At 36.7% G+C, this 13,527-nt stretch overlaps 1 protein-coding gene across 1 annotated transcript in view; it reads right to left on the bottom strand.

The window, feature by feature from the left end:
- LOC139122561 (rap guanine nucleotide exchange factor 6-like) overlaps positions 1–13,527 on the bottom strand; it is a 130,083-nt gene that overhangs the window by 7,937 nt on the left and 108,619 nt on the right. Inside the window, exons 16-27 of the mRNA XM_070688103.1 lie at positions 13,273–13,404; positions 12,551–12,659; positions 10,950–11,205; positions 9,981–10,194; positions 9,440–9,676; positions 8,505–8,681; positions 8,017–8,116; positions 7,032–7,247; positions 4,623–4,768; positions 3,980–4,141; positions 2,580–2,688; positions 1,690–1,854 (exon numbers count right to left, since the gene is read on the bottom strand). Of these exons, the coding sequence (XP_070544204.1) occupies positions 1,690–1,854; positions 2,580–2,688; positions 3,980–4,141; positions 4,623–4,768; positions 7,032–7,247; positions 8,017–8,116; positions 8,505–8,681; positions 9,440–9,676; positions 9,981–10,194; positions 10,950–11,205; positions 12,551–12,659; positions 13,273–13,404 (2,023 nt within the window). The remainder of the gene's footprint in view (positions 1–1,689; positions 1,855–2,579; positions 2,689–3,979; positions 4,142–4,622; positions 4,769–7,031; positions 7,248–8,016; positions 8,117–8,504; positions 8,682–9,439; positions 9,677–9,980; positions 10,195–10,949; positions 11,206–12,550; positions 12,660–13,272; positions 13,405–13,527) is intronic.

The following is a 13,527-nucleotide window of genomic DNA, read 5'->3' on the forward strand; positions in this document are numbered from 1 at the left end:
TCACTCGTTTTCTTCAAATTTGTGTGATGTGATAGTGTGAGGGAGCGTTGTTGTAGCGTTGTGTTTTTGTAAATGTGTATTGCAGAAGTGTTATTGTTATAACCAAATCATTATATGGTAAAAATCATGACACAGCATGGACCCTTCTTCATTTATACAAGCCATTCTGTAGCTCTGTAACTTTTTGGTTTTATTTCCTACAACCCATCTCAACCAAACAGTGTACAAACATTAAAACAGCAATGAAATTATTAACATCGATCAACATTATCTTAGGTACAGTGTGTCATAAAAGACTTCATTTGGTTACACTTCGAGTGAGCCAAAGCCAAGTACACAATGTACACACTGTTAGTATGCACAGTGCATCTGTATTGCTATAGTGATCACTGTCAATGCAACCAGATCAAGAATTTTAAGATACAATGTAACAAAGATATTGACCAAGTTTAACTTCATTGCTGTTCTCTTCAGTGCTTTTCCACTATTTAGATGAAAAGTATTTTATTTGTGACAAGGTCCGAATAAACAATTACGAATAGGTTTTGGATCATTGATATCAAAAATACCCTTCTGTCTTTTATCAAATATTAATGTTTGTTTAAATTGTCTTGTCTACAGTTCACAAGTGTGTCTCTTCAGTTGTTCATTGCTGTATGGTGTTGTGATGTTGTTATGTGGTGTGGTACGGGAGATGGTGGCGGACATGGCATTAAGTGGTCATTGGAAGATAGTGGTTAAATGTAGTTGGTAAATCCCGGGAGTTGACATAAGATAGGTTCATAAGTGGATCGATAGAAACAGTGACAGACAGATAGACAGACACAGGCAGTGACAGACAAACAGATGTAGTCCTGCACACAGTGAGACACCATTAGACAGACAGGCTGAGACAACTCATGTGAGACGGAAACAAAGGTATAATAATGTCAGTGAGTAAGGCACCAAACGTGAGACACTGAAGCAGAAGTATGAACATTGAAAATGACAAGTATCTTGGCATTACAGTACACACTAATAAATGAGAGACACACTTTTTGAACACAGCAATATGATACACATAGACACAGTTGTTTTGTATGCAGCAGACAGGCTGACTGTAGACAAATGAATGATGAGTCAAGATACGCACAGAAACAATGGGCTGAGACATTTGAAAAAAAAGATATGAATTGTAGCTTGTAGAGATGGAATGAAAAAATGACAAAAACTGGTGACAGGCATGATGACACAGTAAGGGGCAATGGAAAATTAAAACAAATGCATGGCAAATGAAAGTATCTGTGTTGGGGGGAGGGGGTTTGGCTCTATTTTGATTTTTGTACATGGACTTCTCTCCAAAACTTTTGTTTGGGGGAAGGGGTGGGTAGTTTGAGATCAACACAACGTTTCATGCGCCATGCACACGTTTCCGTCATCCATGGTCCCTTAGCAGTAAAAAAATTACAAGCTACTCATGGACAAGAGCATGATATACAGAGATGACACACATTGACAAACAAACACAAACACCACACACAAAAAAAGCTACAATACATTGACAAACAAAGATGAAAACGCGCATAAAGGCCCAAATAATATCACCAGGGAAAGATTGTGCATTTATCAAAGACAAGAACAGAGAAAGCAGTGCCTATACATCGGAGAGATTACGGAAAACAAGGGAGAAAGAGTCAGGAGAAACCTCACCAAATCTTGTTTTAGGTTCATCCGGAAACACCATTCTCTTTGTCTGTGTGACGGTACTGCTGGGTTTTGTTTGTGTTAGTGATGTTGTACTTTCAGTTAAATTTGGCAGCGTGTTTCTCCTAAGGGAGGCAGTTGACATGTTTGATGAACTTGGCTGAGGTTTATCTGTATCAGAAAAATATTAATGTGGAAGACATAAATATTAATTTATGATGTTGTGATTTTTCGGTTACAGCGACACCTCTCCCAGTGGGCAAGCTCTGTTGCATATTACGCATTCCAAACTATTTCTTTGCAAAATCTTCATACTTGTTTTTAATGACAGTCTTTGAAAAATTGACGGCAAACACTGAATACTTTTGACTCTCTTTTCATTCACATGAATGGACCGATAATTTTGTTAAAGGCTTGTGTATGGATCTTTTTTTTAATTCAAAAGAGTTTTGGCTCGCTTAGTTTGAACACACGAAAAATTGCAGCGGCCCTATGAAATATTTCTGTTCACACATTTAGAATGAGATCTTGCAAGACACATAATTTGAATTTTTTTTTTCAATTTTCAACTTTTGTGACATGAGACACCACTTTCTTGTTTAGCTATTTTTATCTATGTCAACAGAACTTGCCCATCGGAAGAAATGTTGCAGTTGCTAGGGTGCAAACTTCAAAGAGCAACAGAATCTTACTGTGTGTCCTCCGTACACGATCTGACCGTACTGCCACTTTCTCTCCAACTCTGATCGTCTTTCCATCATTTCTGGTTAAAGTAAGTCTACCATCTACATAGAAAAAGTCCAGGATATTTAGCTTTTCTACAAATAATACAAAAACAACAGACAGTTCTAAGCGCTACTAAGAAAAATAATTTTTGATATCCCGAACAAACAAACCTGATGTGGCAGTGCCTTCACAGTTCACAGAGAGTTTCATCAGTTCCTTCTCATCTTTTATGACTTGGGCATTTTTGATATACTCTCTGACCTTTCTCACCATTTGACCCTTAAAATGGAAGAAACAGGAAAAATAAGTTTAATTGAATTACCAGACTGCACCACATCTGTATTACCTCATTATGTGATTTTTATTCTCTAGGAAATACTCTTGTCATGATTCCATTTTAAAGTGTGCTTGTCTCAAATGATATTTGACATCACTAGCCTGGTTGACCTTTACCCTTCACTCATTTCCTTCTGAGATGAACTCTGATCTCTAACATTTAACCTTTGAACCCTGTTATAGTGAGTATGGAACTTGAAATGGGTTAATACTAATAGTGCAAAAAGGTGTAATACAGTCACATTTACATATGACTTATGAGGTGTAAAATGTGAGAAAAATTGAAAGGCTTCCTTCTGGAGTTTTTTGTAGGTAATGACTGCCATAACTCAATCCTTTGACAATCAAAACCTACTGCAGGGACTTGGGAGACCCTGTAAAACAATGGAAGGTATTCTATCATTTGAATCTCTTTAATTTTCATTGGAAACACCATGGACCTTTCCAATCTATTTGCTATCACTCATTTTATTCCTGTAATTATCTCATCTTTGTAGCTTACATTTATTTGTATTGTAATACTTAGTGTAACCCCTTTGTACATGGGCGGGTGGCCTTGGAACGCAATAAAACTATTCATATTCTTATTCTATCACTCATTTTGGTGTGATCTCACTTTGTACAATGATAAGATCTCCTAAAGAACATTCAGGGTGATAGAGTGGAGCCTACTGTTGATTGCTATTTCTCACATTCCTGGCCGCTGGGAGTGCGGGATCGACAGTGTGGGAAAAATCGATCCCACACTCTCAGAAACCGTCCCACACTCTGCAGTAAATATAACACGAGCTCTGATTGGATGATAAACAGTCTGTTTTGTTCCACGCGCAAAATGTTATCCAATGGCACGACGAGTAACACACAGACCAGAACTACAAAGTAAGCAGGTCAAAGTACAGTGGCAGACGACAGACTTGTCACGATTTTGGATAATGTTGTACATGTCCAATGTGAATTTACCGCATTTTGTGGTCATGTGAGAAAAAGAATCTCACACACCAAGGACCTGGGATCAGATTTCTCACACTCGTTGGGGATATTTTGTCTCACACTCGCCTGCGGCTATTAATCTCATCATGCCAGCTATAGATACAGTTACTGCTACTGGGACATCCTATGACTAGATATAGCAAGGAACAAATTTGAATAATATTTCTACAAATGTAACGGTTTGCATCACAAGGATAACCCAACACATAGACTCTATGTAGCATTTAATGTTTTGAAAGATTACCTCTTCCCATATTTTCTTTGGATTTGGCAGCGTTGAGTTTCTCCTCCCATAATTCTTCTTCCGCTGTGCGGCAACTGTGGGTCCAGCCACAGCCCCCAGAACTGCAAATGCTACACTTGGCCCACCGACTGTCGACGTATGGTCAAACATGTTTTTCGGATCCTGGGCAATAGAAATTTGGGGAAGAGAGAGAGAGTTGTCAGGTTTAATGATAAATGTTAAAATCATTTGAGAAAGCCAAGTCTAAGTCAGTAATTAAAAGAATGTTATATATATATGCATATTAGCTGCATATAATTTCTTTTATTGAGACCATCTTGATGTTAAGGTAGTAAGCTCTTAGAAAGTGAAAGACTGAAACTTTTGCTCCAACTTTCCTCAATGAAACTTTCAATCATTCTCTTACCAAATCAACAATAAAAATCAGGGGTCACCTGAACTGGAGAAAATAATAGCCTAACTTATACCAATACTCTATTTAAAATTCAAAATGGCCCCATTGGTTTGAATTGGTTTAAATGTTTGGTTTGGAGTCCTCGAAATACTTCTTTTTGACCGCCAAACCACACAAACTGCATGATTGTCCCCAGTGAACACTGTTAAATCCACACAAAATTCATGTTTCACAAGTGTTATCACTTACAAAGTATGATGATCCCATTCTACAGATGTAGCGCACTTCCTTTGCGATCATCCGAAGTTTTTCAAAGTTGATAAGGCCTTCGACGACAGAGTCATTGCCTAGATGTATAAATGTTAAATCTTTCTTGACTACTGGAAAAATGGAATCTGAAGAAAAGATGGAGAAAAACATAAGTCAGTTGTAAATTAAAATGGAATGTGGTAGTTGCTATTTTGAATTTCAAACTTCAATATACATAAGCTACTTGTTTTTAAATAAAACATTTAGCATTTTTCTTTCGGTGTAAAATGCTTAGGTTTCTTTGCACAAGGTAGGGTTTCACCCTTCCACCCCTTTCCCTGCATATGGGTTAGCCCCCACATTGAAGACAATGAGAATGTACCAAAGTCTGGTGGTGCATGGGTTATAACACAACACTATGGCAGGGCTCGAAAATTCTCGCCGCCCGACGCCCGTGACAAGTGAATTTTGAGTCCGGGCAAGTGAAAATAACATTCTCCCAGCCCGACGGACAAGTGAATTTCAATGAGGCCACTGTACGTACGCGCTGCCACTCTCTCTCTAGTTCTTTGAGTGTACCGCTTTCGATATGGCCGGCCGATAAAATAGCTCTGTTTTGCTTGGTTACAAAATGGCAAAATATTGACGACGTCTTTGCACGCTTATGTTTTTTCTTCTCATGAAATCATGTCACGATGCCTCCTCAACAGAAAACTATAGCTTACAATAGAATGTTGTAAGGTGTTGAAACAATTTACCCTCCTTCCTACAAAGTTACAATGTGTTGAAACACTTTACTCTCCTTTCTACAAAGTTACAAATTCCCTGGTACGTGAAGCAAACATTGTTGCTGTTCGATACTGCAATCACGGTCCCTCTCAGTCCCTCATGGACGGACCGTGCTACAATACAATATGCATGGACGACACTGAGGCTGGGTTTTGCTTTGCCCCTGTGAGTCCCGCGTACCATCGTCCTTTTTAGTCCAAGTTTTACCTACTTTGCTTGAATCAAAATTTGGTCTGCAATTACTCAGTTTGATAGTAAAAACCATTATTTCAAAAGAAACTTTCACAAACAGAGTCAGAATACAAGGGAAAAGGAGAAAAACTTGAGGTTTTCTGAAAGGTCAAATCTGGGTCATCTTATGTGATGTCACGAATAAAGACCCCTTAAGTACACAATTATGGTTCAAAAGAAACCACCTAGGGAGGTCTAATAGGTACAATCTTATAAAAAGTAATTTCTTGGTGCTTTCCAAACTTAATGGCATTTAGCTTGACTGTCAGTTGTGAATTAAATTTTATTAACAGTTATGGCAAAGGGAAATTGTCAACAGTAGTTGCAGTAAGCATATCCATTTCAAATCATCACATTAATATTTCTGCAGATTCCTCCAGTTTAATGATGTAATAGTGAACATCACCAGACATTTCTTGATGATATCAAAATATCAAATGAAAATGTTCCTGGGCTACAATGTTATCATTATCACTAAAACTATTTTTACTGTTTAAAACATTGGGAAATGAATTGAACAATATCATTGTGTCTTATTTTAAAGGATTTTGACCTGACTCTTTTTGTCTCATTAAGACCTACTATGGGTCACTGTGTCCCCATGCTAGCAAAAGCTGGCTGAAACACTGTGCATGTATACGTTACATAAGATATTATTTTTGATACACAGAATAAGGACACAAATTTATCAGTAAGTTACAGCTACTGTTTCTTTACAATGACATGAATAAAACCATACACATTTACTCCTTAAATCATCTGAAATTCAGGGCAAGTGAATTTTTCTTCCGGACAAGTGAAATTGAAAATTCACTTGCCCTATGGCAAGTGAATTTTAAAAAAATTTTTCGAGCCCTGCTATGGTTTGGTCAAAACCCATTGTTATCATTGGTGACTGTGGATGTATTTACAGGGAATTAATGGTGAACAGGTTAATACCAAAATGACTAAACTGATATTGACATTAACCCTTTCACCCCCAGTTCCCTGTGTACAGGTCCAATTTTACCATGGAAAACAATGGATTTGGGACAAACCATGGTGGTGAAAGGGTTAAAACCAACCTATATAAACTTTGAAAATTCTAATAGAATCATAGGGTTGTTCTCAATTGACATAATTTTTTGCTCATTAATATGCAAAGCTAAATATTTGTCTGTATTTTTGAATACACTATTGGAAATTATACATGCAAGAATGATACGAATACAACATATCAAGCGACTACTGATGTTATAATGATTACTGAGAGACAAATAATGGCTCAGACTACAAGCCGCAACCAAAGCCATACAATACATGCAACACTGACAACATTTGTCCACATTTCAAGCAGCAGTTTCTTATGTCGCCCACTAACCAACCAGTTACCATGACAATGCTATTCACTCACCACCGGTGGCTGTACATTTTCTGAGTTGACGAGATTTCTGTACTTGGACATATTCCTTGACGGATCCATGAAATCCTGGAGATCCGCAAACATCTTGGAATACTTGCTGGGAAGCTTATCCCATGAGGTTCGCAACCTAGCAACAGCACAGTGAGATAAGCCACTGAGGATTGCAAACATTGAGTTAAAGTTCTTACAATCCTTACAGTGTCCTGCAGAAAACAAAGAAGATAAGTAATGTTTTGAGTAGAGTAAATTTTAGCTTTCCTTGGTGCTTGATACATCGGTCCAGATTTGTTATGACATGGAGTGTTTGGTGTCTTTTGACTCTGAAAAGCCTTTGAAACTACACTTGTGTACAGCTAAAATTTGATTTTTCTCATAATAATATATAAAATTATCATTCGGCATTCTGTGATTTTCAAAATCATTTCACTATTCGTATAATAAACAACAATAAATTTCCCTTTTTTTCAGTGCGGTAAATATTCGACTAAAAGCTAGTGACTTCAGGATGCATCAGTCCTTTTAAAATATTAGCTAGGTGTATACTTTGGAACGCATATCAGAAACCTAATCAAACTGTTTGTTTGGGCCACTGGATAATTAAAATGTGCGCGTAACAAAGAAAACTCACTGTTTCTAGGGGGAGGGGTTCTAGCTCTATTTTGATAATCATGCACAGAATTGCACTACGAGCCACAGTTTATGCCATAGTGACAGCGTACATTCGTTATACTAAATCACTGTTCAGATTTTGTCTTGAAATTCTTCTTGTAAAAAAAATCTGTCAGCAGTTTAAACTTTCAACAATCTCTCTCAGTGAGATTCAAATGATAATTTCATCATTTGATCTTCGCAGTGCTAAACTTTTGTTCAGGTCTTTGATATTGAACACAATGAGTTTATTTTTTCAACGTGCATGTTTTAAAAATCCACAGTCTCTTGGCAAGGTTGACATGATGCAAACAATGCACTTACTGGCAATTTTGATGAATTGTTTTATAATTCTCATTCTTTTCACTATATTTGGTTCACTGGTGATCTCCGTGACGACCCAAAACATCTCTTGATCCACAAGCTGAAAACAGAAGCGAGTAAACAGTTTGAAGAGGACAGCAATGTGATGGTACACTGACATAATCACTGCTTTTGATTAAATTATCACAGGTTCACATGTTCTTATGCTCCACTGCAGGGAGTTGTAGAAACTTTCTGATAAGCCTATCTAATTAGGTTTTTCAGTTCTTTTAGTCCAATTCTATCATATCAAACTGCTTTAAACGAGTCCCCTTCTAATTATATTAGAAGACAGACAAGTTCGCATACATGTAACTACCTAAAAATATTTGTTCACACATTCATATCAATCCAACTATACAACACCATATCTTCCACAAGCAACAGCAAAATACATATCACCAAACTTTGTTTTAAAAAAAAAGAGAAACAATAGCATTGTAATGTACCTCTTCAAATTCTTTAAGTTTTTGTGTTCCATATTTTGACCTAATCTTCCAGAGATCTTCTACGTACTCGGTTGGTTCAATGGCTTGGAAAAGTTCAAAATCTCTTAAAGTTAAATGTATTGCAACTTCCACACTGTTGAGTTGTAAGAAACTCACTTGGCCTTCTTTTAAAAGTTCCTGAAAACAAAGAAACAATTTGTGGCAAAAAAACTAGTCAGGGAAAACCATGATAACAAGAATGGTGAACAATGGAGTGACTACAATATCGGTTTTGGCAGAATTGCAGAATTCTGATATCATGACGAGCTGCATTACAACTGAACATTAATATTTTTCTCTGCCCAGATTTTTCTTCTGAAAGCCTGTGTAATGATAAAATACTTGGATTATGGTATGGGTGTATTACAATCAAATGCTATCTTAGGGGGTATGTGTCCATTTATTTATATTCAAAAGCCCCCTAAAGACAAGTAGATTAATACTATATTGACAGCTTGGCCAATTTTTTAGCTAGATTCTTTATTTGGATGAAATTCTTGAATAAAGAAGGGCCTCACTTTAAGAACTCTGAAACAAGCACAGGAAACAAGTATTCAATACAATTTAAAATTTACTTGTCTATAGAATCTTGCCGTTTTATTTCCTTGATTTGACTTCAATAAAACATCCCAAACTTTTGCCTTAAATACAAATTGTCTATCTCTGGACCTTTGAAAGGGATTTATATTCAAATCCTCATACCTTGTAAACTCAACAAAAATATCTGAAGTCAATATGGCTATACAGATAAACTGATATTCACCTACTGAGTAAAATTTTACCATCATGCATTGGGTAAAATAAAAGAGTTATTGACCTGATTGTAAAATAAAACATTTATTGACCTGTTTGTAAAATAAAACAATTATTGACCTGCTTAGCATATCAATACTCACCACAGCAATTTCATCGGTAACCAGCTGCTCTGTTGTCATGTTATTTTTCAAGTAATACCTCCCGTGGAGACTGATTCTTTCAGCGAGGTTATTGAGATGATCCGGCAGCCTCTTCTGTTTGACCAAACTTTCCAACGCCACCGAGACCTCGCAAAGGGAATATTTTCCATAATCTTGATTATCGGTCAAACCAAATTCCCTCATTGCTAGCATTACCACTTCCCTCGCCGTGGTTTCCTGAGTAAAAGTCATTAAGATAATTAATTATTACATATTATAATTTGAAATGAAGTTAGTAAGATTTCTTATATAAATGTTTATCTACTTTTGGCTTTGTGTTGATAAAACGTGTTCTTCCTTACCAGTAGTATTGATAAAATTTTCCTGTTTCTATTGCAGTAACTTTCGATATATTTTCTAGTGTCTGTAAAATGATAGTTCTTGTCCTAATCTCAATATTTTGTGATGTACTGGTATACTACTTTACTAACAACGAAATATACTAACATACACACACACACATAAATAAGACAAGTCCTACCTTATGTACAAGAAAATATTTACAAGTTTGATCAGATTTGTAAACTTTGATGACACTGTCCGGGAAGTCAGGACGACCATTGTACGACTCATAGTTCTGTGGAGCAGTGAGGTCAGGATTACTGTTACTAAGGAAACTGCTTGGCAGACTGGAGACGCTTGTCCTCTTTCCTGGCATGTTGGAATCATCCTGAGTTCTGTTCAGCTGTGAGTCACTGTTGATAGCATGAGAAAACAAAGGGAATTACTATTAGTTATCTGACCTGTGGTGGCGCAAATATATATCAAACATACATCTGTTCTATAACTACTGAAAACACTTTGATTTTTTTTGTATGTTTAATCACAGTCCCTCTATCCACTGTGGTTTAATTGATTGTCCGTCGCATGTTGTGCCCAGAGCAAGGACAATTAATATGGCAGTAAACTGTACACATTTGACATATCTATCTTGTAAGAGACTGCAATGACAGGGTTCTTCGGGAATTGCAAAATAGAAAGAACAAGGGTAGGCTGTATCTTGTGTGCAGTCATGTACACTGTTTTTGTCAACATCTAAGTTGCCTTATGTTAGACAGGGCAGCTGATAAAACAACCGTGTGAAAGCATTGACAAGGGTTGGTGCATATGCTGTCTGTGAAATTTTCCGGTTATAGTGTTCTTAAATGTTGTCTTTGAGCATTTACTCCTGGCAGTCAGTATTTGAAAGAGACATATTTGGAAACACAGTGAGGTTTGTATTATGCATATGATCATCAAAGTTATGCTAATATACGCTGTAAATGTTAGTAAATTTATGAAGATTGGCAAAAACAGAGAATGGTACATAAGTCAATAGTTACCTAGGGAGTCTTGAGGGCAAAGTATAGATACCCAGAGGGTCTTGGAAACCCTCTAAGTTCTCAATGTTTGTGTGCAGGATACCTCACTCGTGTCACTTTAGTTGAAAAATACTAAATATATGGCTTACCTGCCATGCATGTTTTTGTTTGGCAGAATACTGAGCTTGGCCATAGCTCTGCGTATCCTTGCCTTGTGACCCAGGGTTGCAAAGCCCTTCTTGTCTTTTTCTTTCCCTTTAATTGTCGGCGATGCCGGTGGTACGCTTAGCGTGGCTGCTATGTCCGGAATGGAAAGGCGACCCCTGGGATTGGACTGCAACCTGGCAAGTTCTCGGCTCATCCTCCGGTCTGGGTTCTCAGGTGTGCTCAACATTTCTTTGAATGCTGCAAAATTGACAGAAAACAATAAATGAGAATTTCGGCTGGGAATTCTCTCTATAACTTCACTTGGAATACTATCCGAAAGCACAAAAAAATCAGGGGTCACTAAGCAAATTTTGATACCAGTATTACTAATTACCATAAATCTACCAATATTTGAAATTAAACTCTATATTTGAAATTCAATTCTATAAAGTAATCTTAAATTTCCAATTTTCAGAAAACTAAGTCGATGAAACTTTTATTTACTCCAAGAGCTTTAAAGGGATCCCTTGTAAGTGGTAGTCTAAAAGAGTTTTGTAAAAGTTTGAAACTTTGAATATCTGTCGCAAAGCCATATTCTACCTTTGGCATGTAGTTTACCACTTATAATAATGACATTGTATTTTAATATTATGCAAAATTTAAGAACCATTTTTCATGCACATTTTCTGATATTGTATCTGTTTTTTTTCTGTTGATTGACATTAGACTATCTACAGCATCATTTCTTAGGTTCATAGTTTTGAAGTTTTCTCCTAAAATATCAACAGGTTTCGGAGACGATTGACTGCAGGATGAATACCTCAAAGGGGCATAGGTATGAAGGACTTGCTAACTAACCCTTGAACTCTTGATTCAATCAAAAATCTAGTATGGAATATCTCTATATTTGCTGAAAACACTCATTTTCTGTGTTAAAATCTTGTCCTTTATTACATGCCTCAAGAGTAAACTTTTTTTTAGGTCAAATTTTACCTGTTGCCCTTGCGATTTTCGTTATCTCAATATTTGTTTTAGGGGCATCAGTCCCACGCCATGGTTCAAATCAAACCAGAATGAACTAAAAACCCTGAGATGTAAAATGTTAATAATAATTTGCTAAATGAGGCAATTTGCAGCACACAGGAATACCATACAACTTCAAGGACAGTTCTCTATATTAAAACTGATTAGCTTCAATTATCACTAGTTCTAAAGTTAAACACTTTGACATTTACTTGATGGAACTAATGGAATACTTTAATGATGTATAATTGAGGGAATCACTCTAACAGTTTGCAGACTCTTTTTTTCACCTCCATCTCAAGAGAAACTAGACCTCCCAGAAAGAGATAAATTTAAATACTGTATTCCTTTAAGGACTAACTCATTAGAAGTAGCTATTGTACATCATCGCCAGCAACTAAAATAGAACTTAAGCTGTAGGCAGCATTTTCAGGGGCCAAGCAGTTGCTATGGTTACAAGAATCAGCTAGGGGAAAATACTGTGGTATTTAAGCTGTAAGTGATATTCAAGCTGTGGTAATAAAAATGTTGCTAGATGTTTTGTAAAACTACTTTCTTTTTGAGGAAAACTGGCACTTACCTAACATATTTGTTTTCAGGGTGATACTGAGGTGAGTTGTACCTCTGAGTATTTCCAGAGCTTTGGCGTGAGACATTCTCTCAAAATTGTGACCATTGACTTCTAAAATCTGAAATAGAAAAAAGCCAAAAACCTGAGCAATATACAGCATTAAAGGCCTTTCTATGCATTCACAGGATTTTTAGTTACACTTAGTAGAAGAGTTGGTAGAAAATCTATTGGAAGGTAACGTTGTCTGGAACATCTATATTTTAATGGTAAAATGTCACTTTTGCAGACACCTTCAAATAGATCATTTTGTCAAATATTTTGAATTGTTGGTATGATTTTGTTATTTGTTAAAACTAAATATGCATCTGTCATCATGTATGTACATATTGTACAATTCTTTCTCACTCTTCACTTTTCTATTGACTTGGAGTTTTATACAGTCTGCCAAACTGTCTATTAAATTAACTCCATGGTCTTCACAGAATGTGTTGCTTGTACAAATGGACACATGATAGGGACTCTCCTATTTTTAATAGAGGAATACCGTGATTTTCTTTAGGGTGGTGGCTTAACACAGTCCCATGCATCCCTAGTATTTTACTGTAGTCCCAAGAAACCTATCACTGCAGCCGGATTAGGGAAAGCAGAAATGTTACAATGGTTCAAAACTCATGGATCTAAGTTCCAAACCCTTGGGATGCACACTGGGGGCGGTGACCTTCACAACTTACTTGATCTCCCCTTCTGAGCCCAACTTCTTGTGCTTTGGATCCTTTTTCTACTTTGGAGATAAAAATACCACAACCTCTTTCACGCCCTCCTAATACTGAGAAATGAAGTACTGAGTCTCTGGTAGACCTTGCCTGTGAAACAAAATGAAGGGATATGTTATGAAAGGCAAGGTTATTTATGAAGGCCAGGTCATAGGTTAAAGGTGGATACAAATTGCAGAGCATGATTCTGAAACATCCTTGCTTTTGAAGAGA

The sequence above is a fragment of the Ptychodera flava genome, chromosome 22, assembly GCF_041260155.1.
Source record: "Ptychodera flava strain L36383 chromosome 22, AS_Pfla_20210202, whole genome shotgun sequence".
Classification (NCBI taxonomy): Eukaryota; Metazoa; Hemichordata; class Enteropneusta; family Ptychoderidae; genus Ptychodera; species Ptychodera flava.